Here is a 27477-nt window from a genome sequence, read left to right as displayed (position 1 = left end):
CCGCGCCAGACTTTCCGAGGTTGTTGATTGGTCATAGGCCCGGCCACCCAACAGCCAATCAAGCGGGGGAAAGGTGACATCACTCGTTCTCCTCCCCTTCCCCCCACCCCAAACTTCTCTACTCCCGGCTACCGGCAGCAACAACCACGTGGGGGAGGGGTAAGAGAGTAGAACCCGGTGAGGTCATTGCGCCGCCCCGGCCGCTGCTGATTGGCTGCGGGGCTCACGAGTGGCGGTTGGCTGCTCCTCGCACCTCCCCCTCGTGCCGCTGCCGCCGCCACTGAGAGGAGCCACTGGCGACGCCACAGCCGGGAATCCGGGTGAGTCGGGGCCCTAGGTCTAAGACCCTCCGGGTGTCCAGTGAGGCTCACGAGGAACTGCCTTTTTCGACTTTTTCTCCTCGCCCGGGTTCTTTGGTGCTCCAGCCACTCTGTCACATGGGAGTTGTAGTCTGCCTTGTACCGTCGACTATGGGCCAGAGACGTAAAAAGACTAGCCTTCCCAGCAGGAACTGCGACTAGCCGGTCAACAAACGCTGAGGCCACGCCTTCTAAGCCTGATCATTGGACAATCCGTCCCTCAGCCCCTCCTTCTTGCATTTCATTGGCTACTGTCCCTCACAGAGGCTGGGTTCCGGCCTAGAGTGCAAGGCGACTGGGTACTGTATTTGTCATTCGGCACTAAGACGGCCTGCAATTGGGCAACGCTGGTGTCTATCACTTGTTGTAGGCAGATCAGACGGTCGTAGGCTCAGGTTGATGTCGGTCCCAGAGGGAGGCCGGTCTTCGACTTTGGCCCCTCCCCCTAGCGCTGCCGGGTGGGCACGATTGGTTGTGGCGAGCGTCGCTCGTCGTCGGGAGGCGGAGCCGACCAGGCTGCGAATATCTATTGGCCTAGGACGGCGCCGGTCAGCGGGGTTGTGGCCGGTGATTGGCTGGCTGCTCCAGCTGTTGCAGGTCCATTCACCATTTTGTGTGTTGGAGTAAAAAAAAAAGGGAGAATCGAGAGGGAGAGCCGGAGGGGGGGCGGGGAGGGACCGGACCGGACCGAGCCGGGGCCACGGCCCCCCGCCCCGAAACCCCGCCAAGCCCGAGGTGAGGGGCGGGGCCAGGGTTGACACGGGCAGGGGGGATTTGGGGTGCTGGGGGCCGAGAGGGGACAGGTGGCAGGGACGGGGAGGGGGGAAAGAGGGAAAGGGGTGGGTGGGATGGTGGGAAGGGGGGACAGAGTGGAAGAAGTGGTTTGGAGGAGGGGTGACAAAAAATAGGTGACGAGGAGGGGGTGGTGGGCAGAGAATGTGTAACAGGAATGGAGGGGTGACAGGACTAGATCAGGGTGACAGGGAGAGGGAGGGGACAGAGTTGGAGGGGGTGACAAGGAGAGGTGATGGGGAGAGAGGGTGACAGGTCCAGAGATGGCTGACAGGAGAGTAACTGGGAGGAAGAGGTGACAGAGATAGATGAGGGTGACAAGGAAGGGGTGACTGAGGAGGGGGGCCTAGGGTCGGTGAGGACAGAGGTAGAGAGAGAAGTGGTGACAGTATGGGAGACAAAGTGGCAGAGAAGCTGGTACCAGGAGGGCTGATGAGAGCAGAGGGCATGAGACCCTGAAGAGCCAGGGCCTGGGCTGGCCTAGGCTTCAGGAGTTACTGCTCAGATTCTGAGGGAGGTGAGGGCCCACAGGGCCTTTGGTGGGAGTTCTCCAGAGTGGAGTGGACAGGAAGAGAGTAGGCCCCAGGGGAAAGAAAGAGGCTTGGCTGCTGGGGTGAAGAGGCTGAGCCAGGCAGCAGGGTGCAGGGGTGCCAGGCAGTGTGGTTGTAGGCCCTGGGTGGGGTATGCAAAGGTTTGTGTTTGGGCAGGACTGAGGCCAGATCTCAGTCCCCAGGATGGTGGCCCAGCCGGTCAGTGGGGAGAAGGTGGTTGTAGCAGCCCAACTCCTGGGCACTTGGATGCCTGCCCCAGTGTGAAAAACCCCCGGGTCCTCCAGGCTCTGCCTATGAGGACCCCAGGATTGGCTCAGAGAAGAGGCCGCCTGGGACTGCAGGGTCCACAGGAGCAGCAGGCCCCAAGTAGGAGAGCATAAGGTCAGGGGTCCCGTGGGAGCCTAAAGACTGAGTCGGGGGAGCCTCCGATTGTGTTTGGCTTATGGTCCTGGGCCCCCAAACCCTCCCAAAGGCTCCCTTTTGGCCTCTCAGGTTCTCTTAGTCACTTCAGAGTAAAGTTTTTTCCCTTTTCTTTTCTCAGGGCAGCTTGAAAGGGGGCGGGCAGTAATGACTGTTCAGGAAGTGGGTGAGGTTGGCCTGCTGGGCTGTCCTGCTTTCTTTGACCTTCTCCCACTTACCCCCACCTGGAGTTGGAGGGCATATTTGGGGGCGAGGGGGGCCCAGCTGGCTCAGCCACCCTGCCAGAGCCAGCCCAGCCAGGGCGGGGATGCATGCAGGCCAGAAGTGGGGGCTGGGTTTGCGGGTATCACGCTGGGTGCTGTGGGGGGAGGGGCAGGCTCTCATCCAGTGGGACAGCGGAACCCTGGGGTGTAGCTCTGTCTCCCACTGTGTGATGACGTGTGTGTGCTGGTGTGTGTGTGTGTGCGCGTCCGTGTGCTCATGCACGGCCCCGTGGCAGCACTGGGTATGAGCTCTTGCCCCAGACATGCCCCTGCCTGCTCCTTGCCAGGATCTGGGGAGATGGCTATACCTGGCAGGCCCGAGGTGCAGAGCAGAGTGGGCAGCTGTCCCTTGGGACTTTCAGCTGTCCACTCCTTCCCACAATGCCTGGCCATGCCAGGCTGCCCAGAGGGGTGAGGAGAGGTGGAGAGAGGCTCACATCACAGCCCAGGCACCTCCCTTTCTGTGCATGTGTGCCTGTGCATGTGTGTGTATGACTGCGTGTGCTCTCTGGACGGTGACAGTGCAAGGAAGCATGCCCTCTGGATCATGTGACAGGCGGCACACTGAAATGGTTAGGAGTTCAGACTCTAGAGCCCGGTTGCCTGGGTTCAGGCCCTAGCTCTGCCATTTCCTACCTGGGTGAATTTGAACAAGTTGCTTGATCCCTTTGTGCCTTGGTTTCTTCTCCTGTAAAGTGGGGCTGATAGTAGCACCTGCCTCTTAGGGCTGTTGTAAGGATAAAATGAGTTAGGCCCTGGTCTTGGCACAAAGTGAGTGTTCCATAGGTGTGAACTGTTGCTGCTTCTCACACCCCCCGGGGCAGTCAAAGTGTGTGCGTGTGCCTGCTGTGTCCTCTGCAGAGGGAGCAGATGTATGTGAGTGTCCCCAAGGAGCCAGAGTGTATAGCTCCGGGAATGTGGGTGCCAGTCTGTGTCTGGGTGCTGGCCAGGGGCCCACATGAGATGGGGACAGCCAGGAAGGAGGCCTCAGGGATGACGGAGTTGAGATGGTAGCCTTAGCAAGTGGGAAGTCTTGGGGGATGCTGGGTCTGGAGGGTTTCCTAAGTTGCCCCCGATGATCCCTGTCTGCTCTCCTACCCTGCAGGTAGACAGAAGATGAAGCCAATGAGGAAGGCGTGCACTGGCCTCCCAGGTCCTGGCAGCGGCGGCAAGTCCCCACCAGCCACCAGGGCCAAGGCCCTGAGGCGGCGAGGGGCTGGGGAGGGCAACAAGCCAGAGGAGGAGGACGACGAGGCACAGCAGCAGCAGCAGCAGCAGCAGCAGCAGCCAAGCCCAGAAGAGGCTGAGGAGGGTGAGGAGGAGGAAGCTGAGCGAGGCCCCGGGGCAGAGGGGCTGCCCCCGGAGCTGCACCCCGACGACCCAGCCCCAGGCCCAGCCGAGGACCCCAAGGTAGAGGGAGAGGCAGGCCGCTGGGAACCCTCACTCAGCCGAAAGACAGCCACGTTCAAGTCTCGAGCGCCCAAGAAGAAGTACGTGGAGGAGCATGCAGGTGGCAGTGGCAGCGGTGGGGCCGCTGGGGCCCCTGAAGAGCGGGCGCGGACCCCCGAGGAGGCTGGTGCCCTGGGTGTGCCTCCACGGCCACCCACCTCCACCCGCTCCTCCTCCACTGACACAGCCAGCGAGCACTCAGCTGACCTGGAGGATGAGCCAGCTGAAGCTTGTGGGCCAGGCCCCTGGCCCCCAGGTGGCACCAGTGGTGGCTATGATCTGCGGCAACTGCGGTCCCAGCGGGTGCTGGCTCGGCGTGGGGATGGCCTGTTCCTGCCAGCCGTGGTGCGCCAGGTGCGCCGAAGCCAGGACCTGGGTGTGCAGTTCCCTGGGGACCGGGCCCTGACTTTCTATGAGGGGGCACCTGGCGGTGGCGTGGATGTAGTTTTGGATGCCACGCCACCACCGGGCGCACTGATGGTGGGCACAGCCGTCTGTACCTGTGTGGAGCCTGGCATGGCTGCCTACCGTGAGGGTGTGGTGGTGGAGGTGACCACCAAGCCAGCTGCCTACAAGGTCCGCCTCAGCCCTGGCCCCAGCTCCCAGCTGGGTCCACCAGCCACCCTACCACAGCCCCCACAGCCGCCACACCGTGAGTCCGAGGAGGCTGTATGGGTAGCCCGCTCCAGCCTGCGCCTATTGCGGCCCCCCTGGGAACCTGAGGCCTTGCCCAGGAAGCCCTCCAAAGGCCCTGAGGAGGAGCAGGCTGAGCCTGGGGCCACCCTGCCACCCTGCCCTGCTGCCCTGGACCCCAAGCAGCCTGAGGATGCTGAGGTCTCCAAGATCAGCTTTGGTGGCAACCTGGGAGCTTGTGAAGAGGGCGAGGAGAAGCACCCGCCAGCCCTGGGCACCCCAGCCCTGCTCCCACTGCCCCCACCCCAGCTCTTGTCACCGCCACCAAAGTCCCCAGCCTTCGCAGGCCCAGGCCGCCCTGGTGAGCAGCCCTCACCCTGCCAGGAGGGGAGTCAGGGCGGGAGTCGTAGCAGCAGTGTGGCCTCTCTGGAGAAGGGGGCTGCGCCGGCCGCCCGGGCCCGCACGCCACTGACAGCCGCCCAGCAGAAGTATAAGAAGGGCGATGTGGTCTGCACACCCAACGGAATCCGCAAGAAATTCAACGGCAAGCAGTGGCGACGGCTGTGCTCACGCGATGGCTGTATGAAGGAGTCACAGCGGCGGGGCTACTGCTCGCGCCACCTGTCCATGCGAACCAAGGAGATGGAGGGCCTGGCGGACAGTGGCCCAGGTGGGGCTGGGCGACCTGCCGGCGTGGCAGCCCGTGAGGGCAGCACCGAGTTTGACTGGGGTGATGAAACTTCGCGAGACAGCGAGGCCAGCAGCGTGGCTGCCCGTGGAGACTCACGCCCACGCCTGGTGGCCCCTGCTGATCTGTCCCGCTTTGAGTTCGATGAGTGTGAGGCGGCTGTGATGCTGGTGTCCTTGGGCAGTTCACGCTCGGGCACTCCTTCCTTCTCTCCTGTCTCCACACAGTCGCCCTTCTCTCCCGCCCCATCACCCTCACCCTCGCCGCTCTTCGGCTTCCGCCCTGCCAACTTCAGCCCCATCAATGCTTCACCGGTCATCCAACGCACTGCTGTACGCAGTCGCCACCTGAGCGCCAGCACCCCTAAGGGAGGCGTGCTGACGCCACCAGACCTGGGCCCCCACCCGCCGCCACCTGCCCCCCGAGAGCGCCATTCCTCTGGCATCCTGCCCACCTTCCAGACCAACCTGACCTTTACCGTGCCCATCAGCCCTGGGCGGCGGAAGACAGAGCTCCTGCCCCACCCAGGGACATTGGGGGCCCCTGGCACAGGGGGCGGAGGAGCTGCTGCAGACTTCCCCAAGAGTGACAGCCTAGACTCTGGTGTGGACTCGGTGTCCCACACACCTACACCGTCCACACCGGCTGGCTTCCGGGCTGTGTCACCTGCTGTGCCCTTCTCCCGCTCCCGCCAGCCCTCACCGTTGCTGCTGTTGCCCCCACCTGCTGGCCTGACCTCGGATCCTGGGCCCTCTGTGCGCAGGGTGCCTGCTGTGCAGCGGGACTCTCCTGTCATTGTCCGCAACCCTGATGTGCCGCTACCCTCCAAATTCCCTGGGGAGGTGGGCACTGCCGGAGAGGCCAGGGCTGCAGGACCTGGGCGGGGCTGCCGAGAGACCTCGGTACCCACCGGGGTAGCCAGTGGGAAGCCTGGCCTGCCCCCTCCTCTGCCAGCCCCAGTGCCCATCACTGTGCCTCCAGCTGCGCCAACTGCTGTGGCTCAGCCGATGCCCACCTTCGGCCTGGCTTCTTCACCCTTCCAGCCAGTGGCCTTCCACCCCTCACCTGCTGCCCTGTTGCCCGTCCTGGTGCCCAGCAGCTACACCAGCCATCCTGCCCCCAAGAAGGAAGTCATCATGGGTCGGCCTGGCACAGGTAAGAGGTGTCGGGGGGATGGGCACAGTGAGCGCTCATTTTGCACAGGGCCTCTTGTGAACTGGCTCTCAGGAGAGGTGAGCTCCTTACCTCAAGAGGGTTTCAAGGGGAGGCTGGGCTCCTCTGCACAGCTGTTGCAGTGGGAATTCACGCATCAGGCAAGGGACTGGACTTTGAAGGCTCGAGGCAGAGTTTCCAGAGGCTGCCTGTTGGGAGTGCACTCTTGAGGGGCCCATCAGTCAGCAAATCTTTCCTGAGTACAGGCTTGGAGCCAGGATGCCACAGAGCTGATGGGGTAACAGAGATGACAGTCATGACGACAGCTCCTGTGTCTGAAGGACTGGCAGGGGCATCGCCATAATAAGCGCTACGTGTGGGTTATCTCGCCAAACCCTCCTACCCACCCCATAATGTAGCACTCACAGCATACTGGGCCCTGTTCTAAGCCCTTTTCAAATATTAGCTCGTTTAGTCTTCACAACAATGTGACAGGCAAGTGTTATGATTATGCTCGTTTAGAGGAAACTGAGGCCAGGTTAGTAACTTGCTCAGGGGCACATGGCTAGCAAATTCTGGAGCCCAGGCAGGCTGGCCCATGACCGCTCAGCTGTAGTGCTGGGTTACAAGTGGGAAAACTGAGGCTCCAGTGGGTGATTCTGCTGGGAGTTGGTGGGACCAGGACTAGAGCCTTCATCTTCACTGCTGCACCCAGTAAACCTCACAGGTGTGGTCAGTGCATGGAGGGGAGCTGGGGTGTGCTGAGAACACCTCCAGGTGTGACTCGAGTCTGGCTGCCCTCAAGACAGGGCCTGTAAGCCAAGAGTTGAGGGATGAGTGGGAACCAGCAACCATGGGGCAGAAGAGCATCCTAGGAAGCTGATGGGAAGGCTGTAACGCTGGAAGGAACATGGAGAGGAGAGGAGAGGAAAGCCAGTGTGGCAGGAAGACTAAGGCCAGGGGCAAGGAGAGTGGCATTTCTGAGATGGTGCTGGAGAGCCAGGGGGCCAGGCCAGGCTGGGCCTTGTTGGAGCAACTCTCAGGGTGGGTGACAGACCTGTCACCAGCCCCTTCCCTACCGTCTTTTTCTTATTTATTTATTCGTTAAGCTGATGTTGACTGAAGGCCCCCTCTGAGCCTAGCTCTGTGCTTGTTGGTGCTGAGGACACAGCCCTGTCTTCACAGGGCTCACAGTCCCTAGAGTAGACAGACCTATCCCTAGACAGTGACTATTCAGAGTCATCAACGCTGGGCTGGGGGAAGCCCAGGAGGCTGTGGGAAGTCATAGAGGGCTTCCTGGAGAAGGGGTCAGGGGCCTCTAAAGTGAGACCTGAAGGGTGTACAGAAGTGAGCCTGGCAAGGCCAGGAGGAGGACCTTCAGGCAGAGGGAAGAGTTTGTGTAAAGGCAGTTTGTGCAAAGGCCTTGAAGTGAAAGCAAGTATTTGAAGGAAGTTGAATGTACGAAGTCAAGGGGTCTAGATGGTGGGTAAGTGTTAGGGTGTGTGGCTGTGTTGGTGAGCAAGGGTCAGAGCATAGAGGGCCCTTATGAGACTTGTGAGTTTTATCCTGAGGACACCAGGGAGCCATGGAAGGTCTTGAGCCAATCCAACCACGGCTATACCGTGGAGGGTGAGTTCCAGTCCCTGGACCAGAGGTCAGGAGGCCAGGGAGGAAGGAGGCTGGGGTGTGGATCTGGAAGGAGCCACTGTGCCTTGGGCTGGGGTAGAGGCCAGTGCAGGAAGGAGCCCAGGCCCAGCCCAGATTCAGGCAGAGGGACCCATATACTGAGGTTGTGAGCTGTGGTTTTCACCCTGCCCCCAACATTTTTTACATTTGTTCCTATAGTTGATATGAGCAAAATTCCACAGAAGTGGGCACAGCAGGGATTTCTGTCCTTAGGCAGATGATGAAATGGAAGCAGAAGGACTCCAACCATCTCCCTTTCCCCCACCCCCCCGCATGCCTTCAGCCCCCAACATTGCCCTCATAGCATCATCTCATGTGACTCTCACTGTTGCCCTGTGGGGAGGGATGGCACTGACGCAGATGACCTGAGGCCTACTGGGGCAGGCCCAGCAGGGGTTCCTGCCATTTTCCAGATGAGGAAAAGTGAGGTCCTGACAAAAGAAGAGTCCTGATTGAGGTCACCTTGCCAGGGAGGGGCAGGACCAGGCCTTTCACCAGGTCTCCCGATCTCCAGGTCACAGGACTCTGACTAACAGGAGTTACAGTAATAATAATTTATTGAGCACCACCCAGGCATGTGCCTGGCACACTGCTCACTAAGTGCTGACTGAACATTTATTCACCGAATCCTCACGAGGTCCTGGGAGGTCAGCATCATTACTAGTTCCAGTGGACAGAGTGGGAAACTGCAGCCCAAGAGGTTAAGTGACTTGCGCAAGGTCACCCAGCTAGGAAGAGGGAGAGCCAGGATTTGAACCCAAGCTATCTGGCTCCAGAGCCCAGGCTCTTAAGCACTCTCAATAATAATGATGATAACAGTAATAGTAACCACTCTTTATTGAGCATTTATCATGTGCCCCACCTCAGGTGTGGGGTCACCTCATCGAATCCATTTCATGCTGTGAAGTGGGGATTACCAGCCATGTTGTCAAGGCGAAAACTGAGGTTCAGGGAAGGGAGGCCCCTTGCTGGAGGCCGCCTGGTCGTCAGAACTTGTCCAGTGCCTGTCCTGGCGGTTCTGAGCAGCGCCTCCCTGACAACACCCCTGCTGAGGTATCCAGGCTGCCCTCAGGTTCCCAGCCAGCAGGCCCTTTTGTTCTTCTCCCAGAGGCCTCCCTAAACCCTTGGGAGGTAGGCACCTTGGGGCCTTCTCCCTCTGAGGCCCAGATAGGGCAGACTGTGCCCAGTGTCATAGTGAGGCTAGAGTCCTGTCCCCTTCTGTCTGCCCATGCCAGGACCTGACCCTCACTCCGGGCAGCAGGTGTGAGGGGGTGGCCAGGGGCAGCTTGCCTGCTCCTGCCCCCCGCTAGGCATTTGCTTCCGCTGGGGGACGTGCCGGGGCAGGCGGCCGGCATTCTCCACATTCTGCGCATGGCCGGGCCAGCCAGCTGCCATTGCCACCTCCCTCTGACTGTTCCCGCCTGCTCCACAGGAGAGGAAGCCGCCCCGGGGCCTGCAGCCCCAGCCCAGGAGGCCAGATGTCTCAGCCCCATTCCTGGCACAGCCTCTCTTCCAGCTCCCAGCTCCTGCCTGGCTTCCCCGTATTGACAGGCAGTGCCCCTTCTCCTGGGCCTCTGTCTACCCGTCTGCCTCTCTTTGGGTCACTGTATGTCTATCTCTCCCTTGGGTTCCTGTGTCTTTCTCTGTCTGGGTCTCTCTCTGGACCTCTGTCTGTCTGACTCTCTATCTGAGTTTGGCTTTCTATACCTTTCTTGGTTTGTCCCTTCCTAGATACTAGTCCTTGTCTAAACTTGCATCCGACCTTCCTTCTGTTTTGGCCCCCTCTCTTGGGATCCTGTGTTGCTGGTTCAGCCTTGGCCTCTCCCCTGGCCCTCCTTCTCGCACTCCTTAGACTTAACTGCCCCCATCCTAGTCCCCCACGCCCACCCTGTGCACATCAGGTGCTCTGTTCCTTAGAGTCAATGAACAGTTGCTAAGCATCAGGTCCCCTACTCCTTTCTTGCGGAGTGTTGGGAGGTTGTCCAGGCCTGGGAGCCCCCTCTGGCTCCGTGACAAATTAACTGCCCACTGTTGTCCCTGAAACCTGCTGAGAGGTGTTGGGAGTCATCCTGCAGACCCATCTATATCCAAGCACCTGTTCCCAAGACAGGCAGGAAGGCGGAGGCTGTCTGGGCCAAGCTAGGAGATCCGGCTTTGGGGGAGAAGCAGGAAAGCAGCTCCTGTGCCCACCCACCTGCTAGAGGGCATGACCCAGTTCACCCTCCACCTCCCACAGCCTTTCAGGAGTTAGTGTCAGCTCCATTTAACTGAGTCCCACACATAGTCCACCCCAACGGGTAGGACCTCAGAGACCAGGCAGTAGCTACCAGCTATGCTTGGGCAGGTGGGGAAAATGAGGCCAAAGAGGGCCCGAGGGTCTCCTGACTCCCCAAATCCAGATTCTGCCAAGCAGACTTTCTGTCTTATCTCAAACAATAAACCCCATCTCTCCCACCAGAAGTCCTTCCTCATCCCTCCACCAGGCCAGAGCAGTCCTGGGGTAAGTGGGTGGGGAAGGCAGATGTGGATGCAGGCACAGACAAGGATGAGCAGAGGGAGGCACAGAGTCTGGGGAAGCTAGAGGATGGAGACCCTGTGTCTCCATGCGGGGTGATGAGGGAGGTTCAGGAAGGCTTCTCATTAGAGGTGACATTTGAGCTGAAGCATGGAGGAAGGAGTGGATTTCAGGGTGGTGAAGGAAAGGGAAGGGCCATCCAGGCTGAGGCCGCCCTAGGAGCAAAGGCCAGGAGGGGTGAAAGTGCATGACCTCTGAGTGGCTAGCTGAGGCTGCAGCTGAGACTAGAGCCTAGGCTTGGCGAAGGGTGCCAAAGACGACGGGTCCAGCCGGGCCAGGCTTGAATGCCAGGCGGTGAAGAGCCAAGAAAGGACTTAGAGCAGGAGAGAGAAAAGGCTGGATCTGGATGTCAAAATCCCTGGAGACTGCCCTGGTGAGGAAGGAGGCTTAAGCTGGGAAGAAGAGGATGAGTTGCAGAGAGGAGAGACGGGGCGTTTGTGAGGTAACAGGAGTCTTAGAGACTTCGTGGAAGAGCCCCCAGCACCAGGCGCTGCGAGGGGTCAGGGTGCCTCCTGGCGGCGGCGGGTAGTGGGGCAGTCGGCGCGCGCATGCGCAGCACGCGCGCGCGCGGGGGAGGCGGGGTGCGGCCCCGAGCCCCCGGCGCCGGGGCATTAATGGCTCCATTAGTGGCCGGGAGGGAGGCGCATTAGCGGCGGCGACGGCGTCTGGCTCCCATTACCACCGGCGGCAGCGGCTGCACCGCAGGCGGCTGGACCCTAGCCCGCTGCGCCGCCTCCTCCGCCCGCACTCCATCCCCTGTTCCCGCTCCCCACGGGGGCCTGGGCCAGGGAACCCCTGTCTCCCTATTTCGGCGGAAAAGCTGATCGTGAAGCCAGGCAGACCTGGGTTCAAATCCCAGCCTTGCCACCTTGACTGCAAATCCTATCCCCTCTGAGCCTGTTTCTTGTGAAGCGGCGGGGAAACGGTGTAGTGAGGCTTTGTAGATCCGGAGGGGCACCCCGAGAGGGCCGCACCCAGCCCCCGCCGGCACCTAGTGCGGCGGGTTCCCGCGCCCCGGGGAGTAGGCCCAGGCGGCGGGCTTCCGTCCTTCCCATTGGCCGCCGTCTCGCCCGCCAACGCCGATTGGCCGAGACCTGCTCCCCAGCCCCGGCGCCATTAACCCCTGCGCGGCCGCGCCCTCGGGCCCAGTGGGGGACCCCCCCCCGCAGACAGCCTCGGTGCCAGCTGGCCCGCTCCCCGCCGCGGCCCGCGTGGGTGTTAGGCCGGCCGGGCACCCTCCCGCCCTCCCAGCACAAAGCAGCTTTGTGGGGCCCGCCGGGGGCTGGCTGGGGGCCAGGCGGCGAGTGGAAAATCTCGTGAGCGCGGGGAGGGGAGGAGAACGCAGGGCGGCGCCCCCTCCTCCGCCCGGGCCGTGGCGCCTCCCTCAGCTCGCGCGGACCAGCCCTCTAGGCCCCGTTGCCCATAGACTACCCCCCTTACCTCCGCCCCTTCCCACCCCCAAACCTACATCCCGCCCTCGGTCCTGTCCTGCCCGTCTCCCAATCCCTGGGGACCCTCCCCCACACCTCTCGCCTGCCTCTCTTTCCCTCCTGGTCCCCTTGCCTACCCCAGCCCCACTCACACTGAGTCACTCTGGCGCTATTTTTTTTTTTTTTTTTTTTTTTTTTTTTTAAGATTTTATTTTTTTCCTTTTTCTCCCCAAAGTCCCCCGGTACATAGTTGTGTATTCTTCGTTGTGGGTCCTTCTAGTTGTGGCATGTGGGACGCTGCCTCAGCGTGGTCTGATGAGCAGTTCTGGCGCTATTTTTAGGCCCCCATCCCTCCCGAGCCGCACCAGCCCAATCCTGGGCTCGTTCCCCAGGCAACCCTGGCGGTCGCCGACGCCGCCCCGGGGTGGGTGGGTGGGTGTGTATGTGGAGAGCGGGTGAGGGGAGCCGGGGACACTGGCGTGGTGAGCCGAGGCGGGGACCCGCGGGCGACGGGGGTTCGGTGCCTCTCGGGCTCAATAAACGGGCCCGGGAGTTCAAAACGTGTCTGCCTGTCCCTTAGTCTGTCAGCATCTCTGGCTGTGCGCCCCAGGCCTCTGGGCAGGCCTCAGCCTGTGCCACCCTGGGTGGCAGCTGGTGTCTCTGTCTGGGCTCCCTGCCCCAGGCAGGGGTGGGTTGGTACTTTGGGGGCTGTTCAGGGCCAAACCTTTTGTGGAATTGGTTATGGGGTGGTGCAGAGAGGACTGCACCATACTTCTGTAGAGTACCTGCCTTGAGCGAAGAATGACGTTGCGCCCCTCTCAGAAGGGGCTGGGGCCCTGGTTTGGGGAGCCCCTTCTGCCTTTCCCAACTAGGGAGGCCCCAGTTAGGGTTGGGGTGGCTGGAGAGATGGAGCCATCTGGGGATAGGACCTGCTCCTCCTTCTCCCCTCTTAATCACCCCCACCCAGGGTTCCTTCACTCCAAACAATGGAAGCTAAGTATAGGGCTGGCCCAGTGCCCAGGGCAGGGGGGCCCTTCCCGCCCGGATTCCGGCCCCTCCCTGCCAGGCTGGGCCCCCACTTGGCTGTACCCTACCCTGTAAGGGGCCTCTTCCATCTCTCCTATGTGGGCACTGTGTCTTCTAGCAGATGTGCAACCTTCCCAGATGTGTGGGGCCCTTTTTCCCTGCTGTGCCAGGCCGAGCTCTTTTTCTCACCCAACGAAAGTGCGGAAGCTGAGGACAGGGTTTCTCCGAGCTCTGTCCCTGGGCTGCCTTGTAGTGGGGAAGGGGTTAACTTTGCCAGTAAGGTGACTCACCGGTGGGGAGAGGAGGGGGCAGTGGTGGGGAGATAGCGGGCCACATTGATTTCAGCCTTGATTTCTGCCTCATGTTGCAGTCCCTGGGGCAGTGAGGTAATGGAGGGTCTGAGTCTGGGGCTGCATAGGGAGGAGGGGGCAGTCACCTAATAGTCCCGCTGGTGGCCCTTCCAGGCTCACAGCCAAGTGTCTGGCCCTACAGTCTCTGGAGGTCAGAGGGCTGCAGACCTCCCCTTCCCCTCTGGGCTCAGGTTACCTGGTTTTTGCCCCTCTCCATGCCTTCAGCTCTGTCAGTGAGTGAGGCAGGCTGGGAAAAGGGTCTGTCTGCACCTGTCGCTGACCCCACCTGTGTAGAAGCCCAGTCTTGGTCCATCTGAGCCTGTACAACCTTGACCTGCCCAGATGTGGCCCTAGGCCTCTGCCTCTACTGGGTGTGGCCCCAGGGCCCCTCTTGGGTGATCCAAGGCCTTTGTCACTCTGCCTGCTGGGCCCCAGACCCTTGCCTGTGTCTCCGTGTGTGCCCTCTGACCTTTCTGTAGTTCACCAGTCTTTCTGTCTCATTGTCTGACCATATTCCTGGGCCTCTGTTTGGGAGCCTCTGCCTGTGTCCACCCTGAGGTTAAATTTTCAGTAGTAGAATGAGCACTTGAATTGGAGCACTGGGCTGTTATGTTCTGGCTGCATGATCTTGCACAATTTGTTCAGTTTCTCTGAGACTCATTTTCTCATCTGAACAATGGGCATAATAAAGTGTACCTCCCTAGTGGCTGTGATGATTTAATGAACAGGATAATACATACAACCTCTCAGCACATAGCAGCCCCAGTGTTCGTTTCCTTTATTCCTCCTGGCCCTTTTCTGGAAGAGGTGGCTCCCAGCCTAGAGTGGTAGGGCCAGCCCATGGTGGTGCTCTGGGGCCCCCTGCCTTACTCTGTGAGGTAGAGGGTCACAGGTGGCTGCTGAAGGTCAGGCAGGGTAGCTGAATGACCATGAATGGCCATGGCTCTCTGTATACCTGATGGGCCAGGGTGCTGAAGTGGTTACTGCTCACCATGGTAAATTTATATAGTGTATGGGGTCAGTATGATGGCTGTGCGTTACCCTGTTTCGGGGACAGGAGTGCCAAGAAGGCCGTATGGAAGATCGAAGAGTGTGTGTGGTTGTGTGGGAGGGATGGGGGTGGGGGGTGTGATGGACAAACGGTGGCTGTGATGAGGTGTGTGAGATAATTCTGCCTGTTTGATATGTTGTGTTTGTATGATGATTCATGTGGGCTGTTGGATGTGTGATGAGGATCTGTATTGGTTAAACATGTATGACAGCTCATGTATGAAATGGGTGATGTGAAGAGGGTGGGTGAGAACGAGCGTATATGATGGTGGGTAGGGAGTAGGGTGGGGTAGTACATATATGTGAGCAGGTGTTCGAGGTGTGTGACTTAGTGTGTGACAATGTGAGTGTAAGACCAAGGGTACATGTGACCGCGGGGTGTGTATGATGATGGGTGTGGCAGGAAAGTCGGTCTGTGAGGAGGGGCTGTGTGTGTGTGACTGCTGGTGTGAAGGCTGGAGGGCTCAGGGGTGGCTTGCCCAACCCTCCGCTCAGCTGGTCTGCCCTGCGGGGCTGTGCGCGCCCTGGCCGGCGTGAGGGAAGCGGGTCGAGCCGCGCGTGAGCGTGTTCCTCGCGCAGACTGGACACACACACCGCCACACACAACCCCGGGGCCTCCGCAGCGCGACGCCCCGAACCGCCCCTCTGGCTCGGTGCCTCTACTGCAGTGCGCCCTCCCTGCCACCCTCCTCCCATGGTCCCGCCCCCGGCCATTTCGGGGCCAACCGGAGCCCGCCCCGCCCTGCCCTTATTTGCATATGACTGACGTTCCCTTAGGGCGGCCAATGGGGGCGGGCGCGGCGGGGCCTGACCCGCGCGCGGCGGCGGCAGCCAATGGGCTCACGCGTGGGGGGCCGGGCTTGCGCGGAAGGCCGCGGGGGAAGCGGGGAAGGGGCGGGGGGAGGCGCGGCGGGGGGAGGGGAGCGCGTAGTAGTGGCGGGGCGGGGAGGCGGCGGTGGTTCTGCGCGGGGCTCGCTCGGAGCGCACGGACCCACGCACGCTGGTCCGTCCGTCCGCCCGGGGCCGGAGGTCGACCCGGCGCTGAGCCGCGGGCCCGGGGCCCGGAAAGGCGGGGCGGCGGCGCCGGCAGCCGGGGCGCGCGGGGCCAGAGCCGTTACCCGCCGGAGCTGCGAGGGAGGGAGCGAGCGAGGGAGCCAGCGAGCGGGGAAGGGAGGGGGCCGCCCCCGCGCACGCGCGCCGCGCCCCGCCCCGCCTGCCCCGCCCGCCGGGCTCCGCGCGGGAGGAGGGAGAGGGAGGGGGCGGCGCCGATGGCCCCCGTGCCGCGCGCCCCGTGACGGCCCCCGCGCGCGCCGGGGGGCGGGGCGGGGCCGGCGCGCTCTGACCTCCCCCGCCCCCCCGGGCGGCGGGAGGCAGGCGGTGCTGTGCGCAGGCGCGCCCGGCAGAGACCCCCCGCGTGGGGCGGCCAGAGGGGGTGGCGGGGGGGGGGCATGCGGCGACGGCCTCCAGCTCCCCCCGGGCCGGAGCGGCGACGGCCGAGAAGCCGGCGGCGGGCGGAGCGGCGGCGGCCGCTGAGGAGGCGCGAGCCCTGGTCGGGCCCCCCCGCGCCGGACCATGTACTCAGCCCACAGGCCCCTGGTGCCCGCGTCCGGCGCGGCCTCTCGTGGCCTCGGCATGTTCGGTCAGTAGCGTCTGGGCCGTGGGACTGCAGGGGTCAAGGTGTCGGCGTGCTAAGTGCGGAGTAACGGTGATGGGGGTATAGGACAGGAATGGTAGAGGCAGAGTGAAGGGATGACGGGGAAAGTTACAGAGCTCGCTTGGGCCAAGTGGTAAGTGACGGCAGGTGAGAGTGCAGTGGAGTGATGGGAGTGAGGAGTGGGGAGTAGCTAAGAGACAGCTGTGCTACTAAGGTGATGGGGTGAAACAGGTCCGTTGTCATTGGAGGTGAGCGGTGCAGGGTAATTGGCTTCAGAGCATGGAGTGGAATAGGAGCAGCTGAGACCTGCTGGTCCTAGGTGCGGAATAGAGGGGGAAGGGGCTGTGATTGAGTAGTGGGGCTAAGGACAGGGCTTGGGAAATGAGTGAGGCACTCAGAACAGAGTGATGGGCTGGAGTGTTTGTGATGTGCTTTACTGAGGGGTAGGGGAGAGACCCGGGAACCTCGAGGATAGTGCACTGGGGAGGAGTTCAAGAGGGGCAGGACCAAAGGACTGTTCCACTATTGTCTGCTGGGCCCCTTATTCCCCACCCAGCAGAAGATGGGCCTCATCAGAGGAGGCCCTGATGAGAAAGATCTTTGTGAAGAGAGGGACAGGTCCAGGTCCCTGGGGGCTGTATGGGGTTGGAGGGCTGAGCAGGCTTTTGTGTCCCCAGTGCCCCAGGGGTAAGGGACAGGTTCATCATAGCAGCTGGAGTTCCCTCCAGTGCTGGCTTCCTTATCCCTCTGCCGTTGCCCAGATGTCTACTTTTTCTTTTGTCAGCCTTTCAAAGAATCGGGTCTCAAGGCCAGTGTCTCACCTAGGGAGTCCAGGCTTCTGAAGGCTTGAGGGGGTCACCCCAGGTCAGATTGATCTGCATCGGGGGAGGTCTGGAATGATGGAGACCAGGGTTAGGGCGTTTCCCTCCTCCCTTCATCGTCTTCCCCTAGCAGGGGCCTCCTCGGCTGGTTCCACTTCCCCCAGGGAGGCACCAGTGAGAGGGAAGCCCACTCCTAGCCTCAGCCCGCCCCAGGAGTCCAGCAGGGGTGGATCTCAGCCCAGGGCTTGCCCTCCTACCACCTAGCTCCTGAGGCTGAAGGTTGGACCCCTGGGACCGGCCCCCTGCTGAAGGAAGTGCCTTCCTGTGTATAGCCTCAAGGAAACACCTGGCACTTTTGCTTGCCCTGGGCAGAGACTTTTAACAACTTTGTTGTGTGCCCCATTGTCTGTGCCTTTTCTTCTGAAGAATTTGCCCCACTCCTCTTTCTGGGCAGGGGAGCTGGGCTCTGCACCCAAGATAAGCTCAGGGGTGTAGAGGGGGGAAGGCCTCTTCATAGCCAGTAGATTCTCTTTGGGGGTGAAGGGGAAAGATGCAAGGAGCCACCTGTGCCCAATCCGGGAAGGGCAGATCTGGTCCCCTGGGGTCTGTGATAGGAGCAGGGAGGCAGGGAGAGAGACTTGAGACCCCACACCCTGTGGGTAATGGAGAGAGGAGGGGAGGGGAGACCAGGCCATCTGCCTCAGGAAAGAGAAAGGGAGTGTGAGGTCAAGGTGAGGGGCCGTGTCAGATGGTAACATGGGTGCTGGGAATGTGGCATGACTGGAGAGGGGGGGTCCCAAGGCCTGTTCAGGTCTTGGGGCCTTGGGAGTGTGAGATGGCAGTCGAACATGGCCTGGTTTGTGACAGGAGCCAGTCGTTCCTCTGGTCTGGTCCCTCGTGGCAGGGCTGGTGGAGGTGGGGGAGGGAGTGAGGCCTGAGGACTATTTCCCTTCCTTGCTTCTGTTTTTTTTCTTATAAACCTAGAAACCTTTCAGGGAGGAGTTTATCCTGAGTGATGTTACATGCACAAGCCTAAGAGGCTGGGGAATAGGGAAGAGGGTACAAAGGATGGGTGGAGCCACCTCATCCAGGGTGGAAAAGAGGTTGAGTTGGGGGTCAAGGCCAAGCTCTCTTGCTGCACAGCTCAACTGGCCCCTTCCTACAGTGTGGACGAACGTGGAACCTCGCTCTGTGGCTGTGTTCCCGTGGCACTCCTTAGTCCCCTTCCTGGCCCCCAGCCAGCCTGACCCCTCTGTGCAACCAAGTGAGGCCCAGCAACCTGCCAGCCACCCAGTGGCCTCCAACCAGAGCAAAGGTGAGGGGTGGAGGGCTGTGGGAAGGCATGGGGATGGGATTGAGGTGGCCCAAGAGCCCCCTGAGCTGCTTCTCTACCCCCAGAACCTGCTGAGTCGGCCGCTGTTGCTCATGAGCAGCCACCAGGCGGGACAGGGAATGCTGACCCTGGGCGGCCCCCTGGAGCCACATGCCCTGAGAGCCCAGGGCCCGGACCCCCCCACACTTTGGGCGTGGTGGAACCTGGAAAGGGCCCCCCTCCCACCACTGAGGATGAGGCCCCTGGCGCTCCAGGAGAGCCCCGGCTGGACAGTGAGACGGAGAGTGACCATGATGATGCGTGAGTGCCCTGAGGCTTGGGACTAGGGGATGCAGTGGCCACAGACGTGGCCCTCACTGTCCCTGCTGCTCCTGCCACAGCTTCCTCTCCATCATGTCTCCTGAGATCCATTTGCCTCTGCCACCTGGCAAACGCCGGACCCAGTCCCTCAGTGCCCTGCCCAAGGAACGAGACTCATCTTCAGAGAAGGATGGACGCAGCCCCAACAAGGTGCCTCATTCCCACCTGTCCCCAGCTCGCCCTGTGGCCCTCCAAGCCTGACTCCTGGTCCTAACCATCCCATTTTTGGGCCCGTGTCTACTACAGCGGGAGAAGGACCACATCCGGCGGCCCATGAATGCCTTCATGATCTTCAGCAAGCGCCACCGGGCCCTGGTCCACCAGCGTCATCCCAACCAGGACAACCGAACTGTTAGCAAGATCCTGGGCGAGTGGTGGTACGCCCTGGGACCCAAGGAGAAGCAGAAGTACCATGACCTGGCGTTTCAGGTAATGCCTCCTTCTCTTGGCTCCTCCCAGTACCTCTGGTGGGGTGGATGAATGAAGGGTCTTCCTGCCCTCTTCTGCCAGGTGAAAGAGGCCCACTTTAAGGCCCACCCAGACTGGAAGTGGTGCAACAAGGACCGGAAGAAGTCCAGCTCAGAGGCCAAGCCCACAAGTCTGGGGCTGGCAGGAGGGCACAAGGAGACTCGGGAGCGGAGCATGTCGGAGACAGGCACTGCTGCTGCCCCTGGAGGTTAGTCAGCCCCTTGGCTCTCCTGCCCTGCCACCTGCCTCCCTGAGAGCTGTCAGCTACCCCCTGCTTGCTCACCCCCTGCCCCAGAAGTTCCTCTCTTTTTTTTTTTTTTTTAAAGGTTGGCACCTGAGCTAACCACTGTTGCCAGTCTTTTTTTTCCCCAAATCCCCCCAGTACACAGCTGTATATTTTAGTTGTGGGTCCTTCTAGTTGTGGCATGTAGGATGCTGCCTCAGCATGGCCTGATGAGTGGCGCACAAAGGAGCTGGCAGTTGTTTCCTGTGAAGGAGCCTGGGAGGTCCAGACAGATAAAATTTCCAAATGGCATTCTCATTACTATCGGCCTTTTACTAAGCATTTACTACGTGCCAGGCACCAATGGGAGCATAACTGTTAGGGCTCAAACCCACGCTCCATTTTCCAGATAAGGAAACTGAGACTCAGAAAGGCAAAATCATTTGCTCGAAGTCACAAGAAACTAGTAAATGGCAGAGCCAGAATTTAACTCCCAGCTTGGCTGGCTCCCAAGGCCACAGTTGGAAGCCCCTCGTTGGCTGCTTCTCCTGACTGAGGGTGTCTGGTGTGCCTGGCATCGTTCTGAGGCACTTTTCTGGAGTGATGCTGTGGGTATGGGCCCACAGCTCCATAAGGGTGGGGTCGTTCCTTTCTCTCTGAGGTGAGGGGATTGAGGCTCAGACAGGCCAGTGGTTATTAGCTAGCCAGTGCCACACATCCCTGTGTCCAGGCTCTCTCACTCTCTCAGAGGGGCTGCCTCCGGGGGGAGCAATGGGCTGGCTCCTTGCAACCCTAGAGGGCAGGAACCAGTGGGAAGGAGATGCTGGGCTGGTGGGTGGTGTATCTTTTCTGCCAGGTGACCCAGGAATTCCAGCCTGCTTCTGCCCAGTACCTAGACTGATTTGCAGATGGCTTGGCCAGGCTAGGGGCTGGAGAGAGGCTTCCTGTCTGCAGCACTTCTCTTCCATTCTACAGTGTCCTCAGAGCTCTTGTCCGTTGCAGCCCAGACACTCTTGAGCTCAGACACCAAGGCTCCGGGGAGCGGCTCCTGTGGGGCAGAACGTCTGCACACAGTCGGGGGACCTGGCTCGGCCCGGCCCCGAGCCTTCTCCCACAGTGGCGTCCACAGTCTGGATGGCGGGGAAGTAGACAGCCAGGCACTACAGGAACTGACACAGGTCTGTGGTGCAAGCCATGGGGGCAGGGGAGGTGGACAGGGAGAGCTGCCCGAAGGTGACAGCCCCAGCTGAGTTCTCCTTGCACCTCCTTTGCAGATGGTGTCTGGCCCTGCGTCCTACTCTGGCCCCAAACCTTCCACCCAATATGGGGCTCCAGGCCCTTTTGCAGCACCTGGTGAGGGTGGTGCCCTGGCGGCCAGTGGGCGGCCTCCACTGTTGCCCACCCGAGCCTCCCGTTCCCAGCGTGCGGCCAGCGAGGACATGACAAGTGACGAGGAACGCATGGTCATCTGTGAGGAGGAAGGAGATGATGATGTCATTGGTGAGCAGTTGCAGGGCCCAGAAGCCTGCCTGGGGAGCTGCAGGCTAAGGTTTGGGGGGCGGGCAGAGATTTGACTCAGGCTCTCAGGCCCCTTTTTTTTCTTCCCTTCCATGTTTGTGTATGATTGCAGGCATGTTCAGTTCAGGCCTTGCTGAGTAAACCCAGTCCTGCCCTCAGGAAGCCCCCAGCCAGGCAGGAAACTGGGAGGACACAGGCACAGCTAGGCTGTTGGGCACAGTGTTAGGTTTTATTATCTGCGTGCTCTTAGGCTCCCCCATTGGCCAGGTGGCCAGACCCTGGGCTGAGGAACAGGTTTCCTGGAAACACTCACTGCCAGCTTGGGGCAGAGCTGACGCCAGAGCCTACCTCCAGACTGTCCCTCCTGGGAAGTCCTGCACGCAGCCCCTATGCTTATCATGTTCCCTTCACTCCCTCAGCTGACGATGGCTTCAGCAACACTGACATTGACCTCAAGTGTAAGGAGCGGGTGACTGACAGCGAGAGCGGAGACAGCTCTGGGGAGGACCCAGAGGGCAGCAAGGTGAGGGCTTGGGACTTGGCGCTGTCTGGTCATACTCTTTCCTGGGAGGGGGAATGTCTGCTCTTGTGTGTGTTGACAGAGAGGGAAATTAAGGCCCAGAGAGGGCAAGCTATTTGCCCCATGGGGAACTGGGTCACAGCCTACGTGAATCGAGGCCTTCAGCTAGCCTGGCTGCCAGGTGGGATGGGGATGGCAGGGTGTGGGTATCCAGGCTCTCCTGACATGGGTGTGCCTCCTTTCTCCTTCCACCCAGGGCTTTGGCCGGAAGGTGTTCTCGCCTGTGATCCGTTCCTCCTTTACCCACTGCCGTCCATCGCTGGATCCTGAGCCCCCAGGACCCCCAGATCCACCTACAGCCTTTGGCAAAGGCTACGGCCCCACCCCGTCTTCCTCCTCATCCTCGCCTGCCTCCTCCTCAGCCTCAGCAGCCACCTCCTTCTCACTAGGCTCAGGGACCTTCAAGGCCCAGGAGTCAGGTCAGGGCAGCACAGCAGGCCCACTACGGCCCCCACCCCCTGGGGCTGGGGGCCCAGCGACACCTTCCAAGGCTGCACGGTTCCTCTCAACGGATCCTGTTACCTTCCGACGCAAGAGACCTGAAAGCGTTGGAGGCCTGGACCCACCAGGTCCCTCAGTTATTGCGGCGCCTCCTAGTGGGGGAGGAAGTGTCCTGCAGACACTGGTCCTACCCCCAAACAAGGAGGAACGGGAGGGCAGTGGAGCCCGCATGCCCTCGGCCCCAGCCCCATCGCTGGCCTATGGGGCCCCAGCAGCGCCCCTGTCCCGCCCGGCTGCCACCATGGTCACCAACGTAGTGCGGCCTGTCAGCAGCACTCCTGTGCCCATCGCCTCTAAACCCTTCCCCACCTCTGGCCGGGCAGAGGTGTCTCCAAATGACACAGCAGGTGCCAGGACTGAGACGGTCACTGGGTCCCGGGCACCTGGGGGCTCCCCGCTGGGTGTCAGCTTAGTGTATTCGGACAAGAAGTCGACAGCAGCCACCTCGCCAGCCCCACATCTGGTGGCTGGGTCCCTACTGGGCACTGTGGGGAAGGCACCTGCTACTGTCACCAACCTGCTGGTGGGCACCCCGGGTTATGGGACCCCAGCACCCCCTGCTGTGCAGTTCATTGCCCAAGGAGCCCCTGGCAGTGGGGCCACTGCGAGCTCAGGAGCAGGTGCTGGGAGTGGCCCCAATGGGCCAGTGCCGTTGGGCATCCTGCAGCCAGGTGCCCTGGGCAAGGCTGGGGGAATCACCCAGGTGCAGTACATCCTGCCCACGCTGCCCCAGCAGCTTCAAGTGGCGCCTGCCCCAGCACCAGCCCCTGGGACCAAGGCAGCGGCTCCCAGCGGCCCTGCACCCACCACCAGCATCCGTTTCACCCTCCCACCGGGCACCTCCACCAATGGCAAAGTCCTGGCCGCCACTGCACCCACTCCTGGCATCCCCATCCTGCAGTCCGTACCTTCCGCCCCACCCCCCAAAGGTGAGGTCCCTGGCTGGGCAGCACAAGGAGGTGGGGACAGCCCTTTTCAGCTCCCTTGTAACTTCCTCCTCTCTTGCCTCTTAACTTGCAGCCCAGTCAGTTTCTCCTGTGCAGGCCCCGCCCCCAGGTGGCTCAGCCCAGCTGCTACCTGGGAAGGTACTAGTGCCCCTGGCTGCCCCTAGCATGTCAGTGCGGGGGGGAGGGGCCGGCCAGCCACTGCCCCTGGTGAGCCCATCCTTCTCAGTACCTGTGCAGAACGGCGCCCAGCCACCCAGCAAGGTGAGGGCACCCTGGCTGTGGCCCCTCATTCATCTCCTCTGAGTGGTGGTCTCTCTGTCCTGTGGTTTCTGTGTCTTTTCTTCAGTCTCTTCTCCTTTTCTCTCTCTTTAATCTGTCTCTAGGACTCTGTCTTGCCATTTTCTTTCCCTTTTTCTGTGGATCTCGATTCTGCCCTCAGTGACTGTACCTTGTTCCTTTTCTGCAACCCTCATCTCTTGCTGTGTCTTCTTTCTCGTCTCTCCCTTCCTATCTCTTATCTCGAATTTTGTGTTCCCTGTCTTTGCTGAGACCCACCCTTCTAGGTCTTGGTCTTCCCCTGCCCCACTCTGGGTCCCCAGCTCACAGCCTGCTGGTGGCCTTCCCCACAGATCATCCAGCTGACTCCAGTGCCTGTGAGCACACCCAGCGGCCTGGTGCCGCCCCTCAGCCCGGCCACGCTCCCTGGACCCGCCTCTCAGCCTCAGAAGGTCCTGCTGCCCTCCTCCACCAGGTAATGGCAATTGAACCCTCTCTGGAGGCTAGCCCAAGGAAGGGGTTGGGTAGGGCCTGCTCACCTCACCTCGCCCCTCTCCCTTTTCTTTCCCTGCGGCAGAATCACCTATGTGCAGTCAGCGGGCGGGCATGCGCTGCCCCTGGGCACCAGCCCTGTGTCCAGCCAGGCCGGAACGGTCACCTCGTACGGCCCCACAAGCTCGGTAGCCCTAGGCTTCACCTCGCTGGGGCCCAGCGGCCCTGCCTTCGTGCAGCCCCTGCTTTCAGGTGAGAGAGGCAGCCTGGCATGAAGAGCTCGGGACCCAGGGTGGGGCTGAGGCAGCCCAGGCCCTAATTTAGGGCCCTGCCTCCCCTCTGTCTCCCTTTCTGCAGGCCAAGCCCCGCTGCTGGCTCCTGGCCAGGTGGGCGTGTCGCCCGTGCCCAGCCCCCAGCTGCCTCCCACCTGCGCAGGCCCCGGAGGTCCCGTCATCACGGCGTTTTACCCTGGCAGCCCCGCACCCAGCTCCTCAGCGCCCCTGGCCCAGCCATCCCAGGCCCCCCCAGGCCTGGTCTACACTGTGGCCACCAGTACCACCCCACCTGCTGCCACCATCCTGCCCAAGGGCCCACCAGCCCCTGCCACTGCCACCCCGGCCCCCACCAGCCCTTTCCCTAGTGCCACAGGTGGGTGTCGGGCCATCTCAGGGCCGGGTGAGTTGGGGGACCCAGGGGATAGGCTCCAGGCAGGCCTGGCTCAGCAAATGCTCTTCTCCTCATCAGCAGGCTCCATGACTTACAGCTTAGTGGCCCCCAAGGCCCAGCGGCCCACCCCAAAGCCCCCCCAGAAAGTGAAGGCAGCCATTGCCAGCATTCCCGTGGGCTCCTTTGAGGCAGGTGCCCCTGGGCGGCCTGGCCCTGCACCCCGGCAGCCCTTGGAGCCCGGCCCAGCCCGTGAGCCTCCTGCCTCCGAGTCTGAGCTTGAGGGGCAGCCTACAACACCGGCTCCTCCACCACCCCCAGAGACCTGGGCTCCCACTGCCCGGAGCAGTCCCCCGCCACCCCCACCTGCTGAGGAGAGGGCCAGCACCAAGGGCCCTGAGACTACGGTGAGTGCCTGGCTGGAGGCTCCTGCTGCTGCTTGATTCTGCCCTCAGCCTACTGTCTGCTCTTCTCTCCTTCTCTTCCCTGCACGCCTGTCTGAACCGTGCTCTGTGGGGCCTCGTCTGTCCTTGTTAGTCTGTGTGACTGGGCCTTTAAGGCTCTGTATCTCAGGCGGTCAGCATCCATCTCTTTGTGTTTCTGGGTTTTGCCCCATTCTGAACTCAGTGTTCTCCATCTCCCTGCCACCCCCACCCCAGGCCAACAAATTCCCCAGCTCATCTTCAGACTGGCGCGTCCCTGGGGTGGGCCTGGAGAGCCGTGGGGAGCCTCCCACTCCTCCCAGCCCAGCCCCAGTTCCAGCCCCAGCCCCTGGTAGCAGCAGTGGCAGCAGCGAGGGCAGCAGTGGGAGGGCAGCCGGGGACACTCCCGAGCGCAAGGAGGCGGCTACTACTGGCAAGAAGGTGAAGGTGCGGCCCCCGCCCCTGAAGAAGACCTTTGACTCTGTGGACAAGTGAGCATGGGCTGGGGGCCGTGGTGGAGTGTGTGGGGTTGGTGGGAGAGGGGGCAGCTGCAGGCTGGGGCAGGGGAGGTGACCCTGCCCACTCTCCAGCAGGGTCCTGTCGGAGGTCGACTTCGAAGAGCGCTTTGCTGAGCTGCCCGAGTTTCGGCCTGAGGAGGTGCTGCCTTCGCCCACCCTGCAGTCTCTGGCCACCTCACCCCGGGCCATCCTGGGCTCCTATCGCAAGAAGAGGAAGAACTCCACCGGTAGGCAAGCACGGGGCACCCAGGGTAGGTGGGGGACAGACTGGGGCCACCTCCACTGAGTTGCTTCTCTTTGACCAGATCTGGACTCAGCCCCTGAGGACCCCACCTCGCCCAAGCGCAAGATGAGGAGACGCTCCAGCTGTAGCTCAGAGCCCAACACCCCTAAGAGTGCCAAATGCGAGGGGGACATCTTCACCTTTGACCGTACAGGTGCCAGCGCGGTAGCAGGTGGAGCTGTGGGGGACCTAGGATTTGCAAGAGGGGTAGAGTCCTGGGAATGGGGTAAGAGATGGGAGAGGAGGGGTGGGTGTTGCCTTGAGGGGGGACAGCAGGTCAGGGGTGAGTTACGGAGTCCAACAGGCATCTAAGTTACCCCATGATCTTGGGTGGGTCCCCTCTCTGAACCCCACTGTGAAATAGAATTCAGTGAGGGCTGACATCAGTCGGTCAGTGTCAGGGGAGCAGGCTGCTGCAAGAGGCTTGACCATGCTCCCTGTGCTGCTCCCAGGTACAGAAGCCGAGGATGTGCTTGGGGAGCTGGAATATGAGAAGGTGCCGTACTCGTCGCTGCGGCGCACCCTGGACCAGCGCCGGGCCCTGGTCATGCAGCTCTTCCAGGACCATGGCTTCTTCCCATCGGGTGAGCAGGTCTTGGAGTCTTGGTGGCACTTGGAGGGGACCTGGCTGCTCATCTCACCCTGCCCTCCCCACCTCCTACTGTCCTTTTGTCCCCAGCCCAGGCCACAGCAGCCTTCCAGGCCCGCTATGCAGACATCTTCCCCTCCAAGGTCTGTCTGCAGTTGAAGATCCGTGAGGTGCGCCAGAAGATCATGCAGGCGGCCACCCCCACAGAGCAGGCCCCTGGAGCCGAGGCCCCCCTCCCTGGACCGCCCCCCACTGGCACTGCTGCTCCCCCTGTCCCCACTCCCAGCCCTGCTGGGGGCCCTGACCCCACCTCACCTGGCTCGGACTCTGGCACGGCCCCAGCTGCCCCACCACTGCCTCCACCCCCAGAGCCGGGGCCCGGACAGCCTGGCTGGGAGGGGCCCCCCCAGCCTTCTCCCCCACCCACTGGCCCCTCCACAGCTGCCACAGGCAGGTGAGGGGCCCTTGAGAAGATCCCAGGACCCACAGTACCCCCCTCAGGACATGGACAAGTATATAGGTGGCAGGAATGGGGGGGCAGGATGGATGCCTCCTCCCCAATAAAGCCATTTCGTCCTTTCCAGTTTGGGGCGGAATGAGGCCTGCTCCTCTTGTCTCTGCCCCCTCCCCCCACAGCTCCCTCCCTGTGACGGGGGGCAGCTGAGGGGAAGAAGGGGCACAGTCTCCCTCCACCGAGCCCCTGTACATAACCTGGAGTGTGTTACCTTCAGACCTTTTCACTTGTACTTTATGCAAAATGGCTCGTGTGAGGGCGCAAGCCGGAGGGTAGTGCGGGCCTTGGGCCACAGGGAGGTGCCTGTGGAGTAGGGGGAGTTCACGTACCCCTTTTTTCCCCAGAGGGGCTGGACTCAGGTTAGTTTGGGGGTGGGGGCTCCTGCACTTTGCCACAGGCATGGGGAGGGTTCTCTCCCCACCCCCTCTGCCCTCCCAACTTGGGTTGTACTTTCTAAGAAGGTGATTCCCCCTACCCTTGTCCCCATCCCCAGAACAAAACATGTTGATCATGTGCAATATTTCTTACTGTGCCGAGAAGCCGCAATGACCGAGATTAAAGCTGTTTAACACACCTGTGTGGCTGCTCGCTCTAAAGGGAAAGGGGTGTGGGTTGTGCCAGTCCTGTCCTCAGACAGCCACGGAGCTATACACTTTCCCCTCAGTGAGATGGGGGGACCAAATCCAGGACCACACCCTCCCAACATCAGAGGGACCATGTGGGCACAGCCTCTCTCCAGCTCTGGTGCTTGGGAGTCACGATGCCTATTTGCCCTCTTTCACAGGCATCTAACATGCACGGGCTTGGGGAAGGCCTAAGATGTGGTGCTGTAAGAAGGGCAGTTCACCCCCAAAGTTCCAGTTGGTCCTGAGAGGTTTGAGCCCAGAGGTG

General features: G+C 61.4%; 1 protein-coding gene across 15 annotated transcripts; it reads left to right on the top strand.

The window, feature by feature from the left end:
* The first annotated feature begins 187 nt into the window (after nucleotides 1-187).
* On the top strand, nucleotides 188-27159 carry CIC (capicua transcriptional repressor). 15 transcript variants are annotated; one of them, XM_070224495.1, is made up of 21 exons: nucleotides 192-320; nucleotides 3491-6310; nucleotides 18065-18214; nucleotides 18298-18532; nucleotides 18613-18742; nucleotides 18839-19021; nucleotides 19103-19268; nucleotides 20259-20461; nucleotides 20558-20783; nucleotides 21221-21324; nucleotides 21578-22811; nucleotides 22903-23090; nucleotides 23459-23580; nucleotides 23683-23849; nucleotides 23955-24245; nucleotides 24345-24667; nucleotides 24920-25173; nucleotides 25276-25427; nucleotides 25506-25637; nucleotides 25936-26067; nucleotides 26163-27159. In XM_070224495.1, the coding sequence occupies exons 2-21, from the start codon at nucleotides 3502-3504 to the stop codon at nucleotides 26528-26530; spliced, it is 7569 nt and encodes a 2522-aa protein (XP_070080596.1). In that variant the 5' UTR covers nucleotides 192-320; nucleotides 3491-3501; the 3' UTR covers nucleotides 26531-27159. The 15 variants fall into 15 exon arrangements, with proteins under 15 accessions (XP_070080600.1, XP_070080596.1, XP_070080599.1 ...); XM_070224498.1 differs by lacking the exon at nucleotides 192-320 and adding an exon at nucleotides 961-1094 and having other exon boundaries at nucleotides 20286-20461; XM_070224496.1 differs by lacking the exon at nucleotides 192-320 and adding an exon at nucleotides 967-1094 and having other exon boundaries at nucleotides 20286-20461; nucleotides 25273-25427.
* Nucleotides 27160-27477: the final 318 nt, after the last annotated feature.

Source organism: Equus caballus, chromosome 10 (assembly GCF_041296265.1).
Source record: "Equus caballus isolate H_3958 breed thoroughbred chromosome 10, TB-T2T, whole genome shotgun sequence".
Taxonomy (NCBI): Eukaryota; Metazoa; Chordata; class Mammalia; order Perissodactyla; family Equidae; genus Equus; species Equus caballus.
This window is presented reverse-complemented; position numbering and strand designations above follow the sequence as displayed.

Coding starts and splice junctions, on each gene's coding strand:
- CIC (XM_070224499.1), top strand. CDS start 3,502: ATGAAGCCAATGAGGAAGGCGTGCACTGGCCTCCCAGGTCCTGGCAGC. Junction 19,022..19,102: donor ACCATGACCTGGCGTTTCAG/GTAATGCCTCCT, acceptor CTCTTCTGCCAG/GTGAAAGAGGCCCACTTTAA. Junction 25,174..25,272: donor ACCTTTGACTCTGTGGACAA/GTGAGCATGGGC, acceptor CCCACTCTCCAG/CAGGGTCCTGTCGGAGGTCG.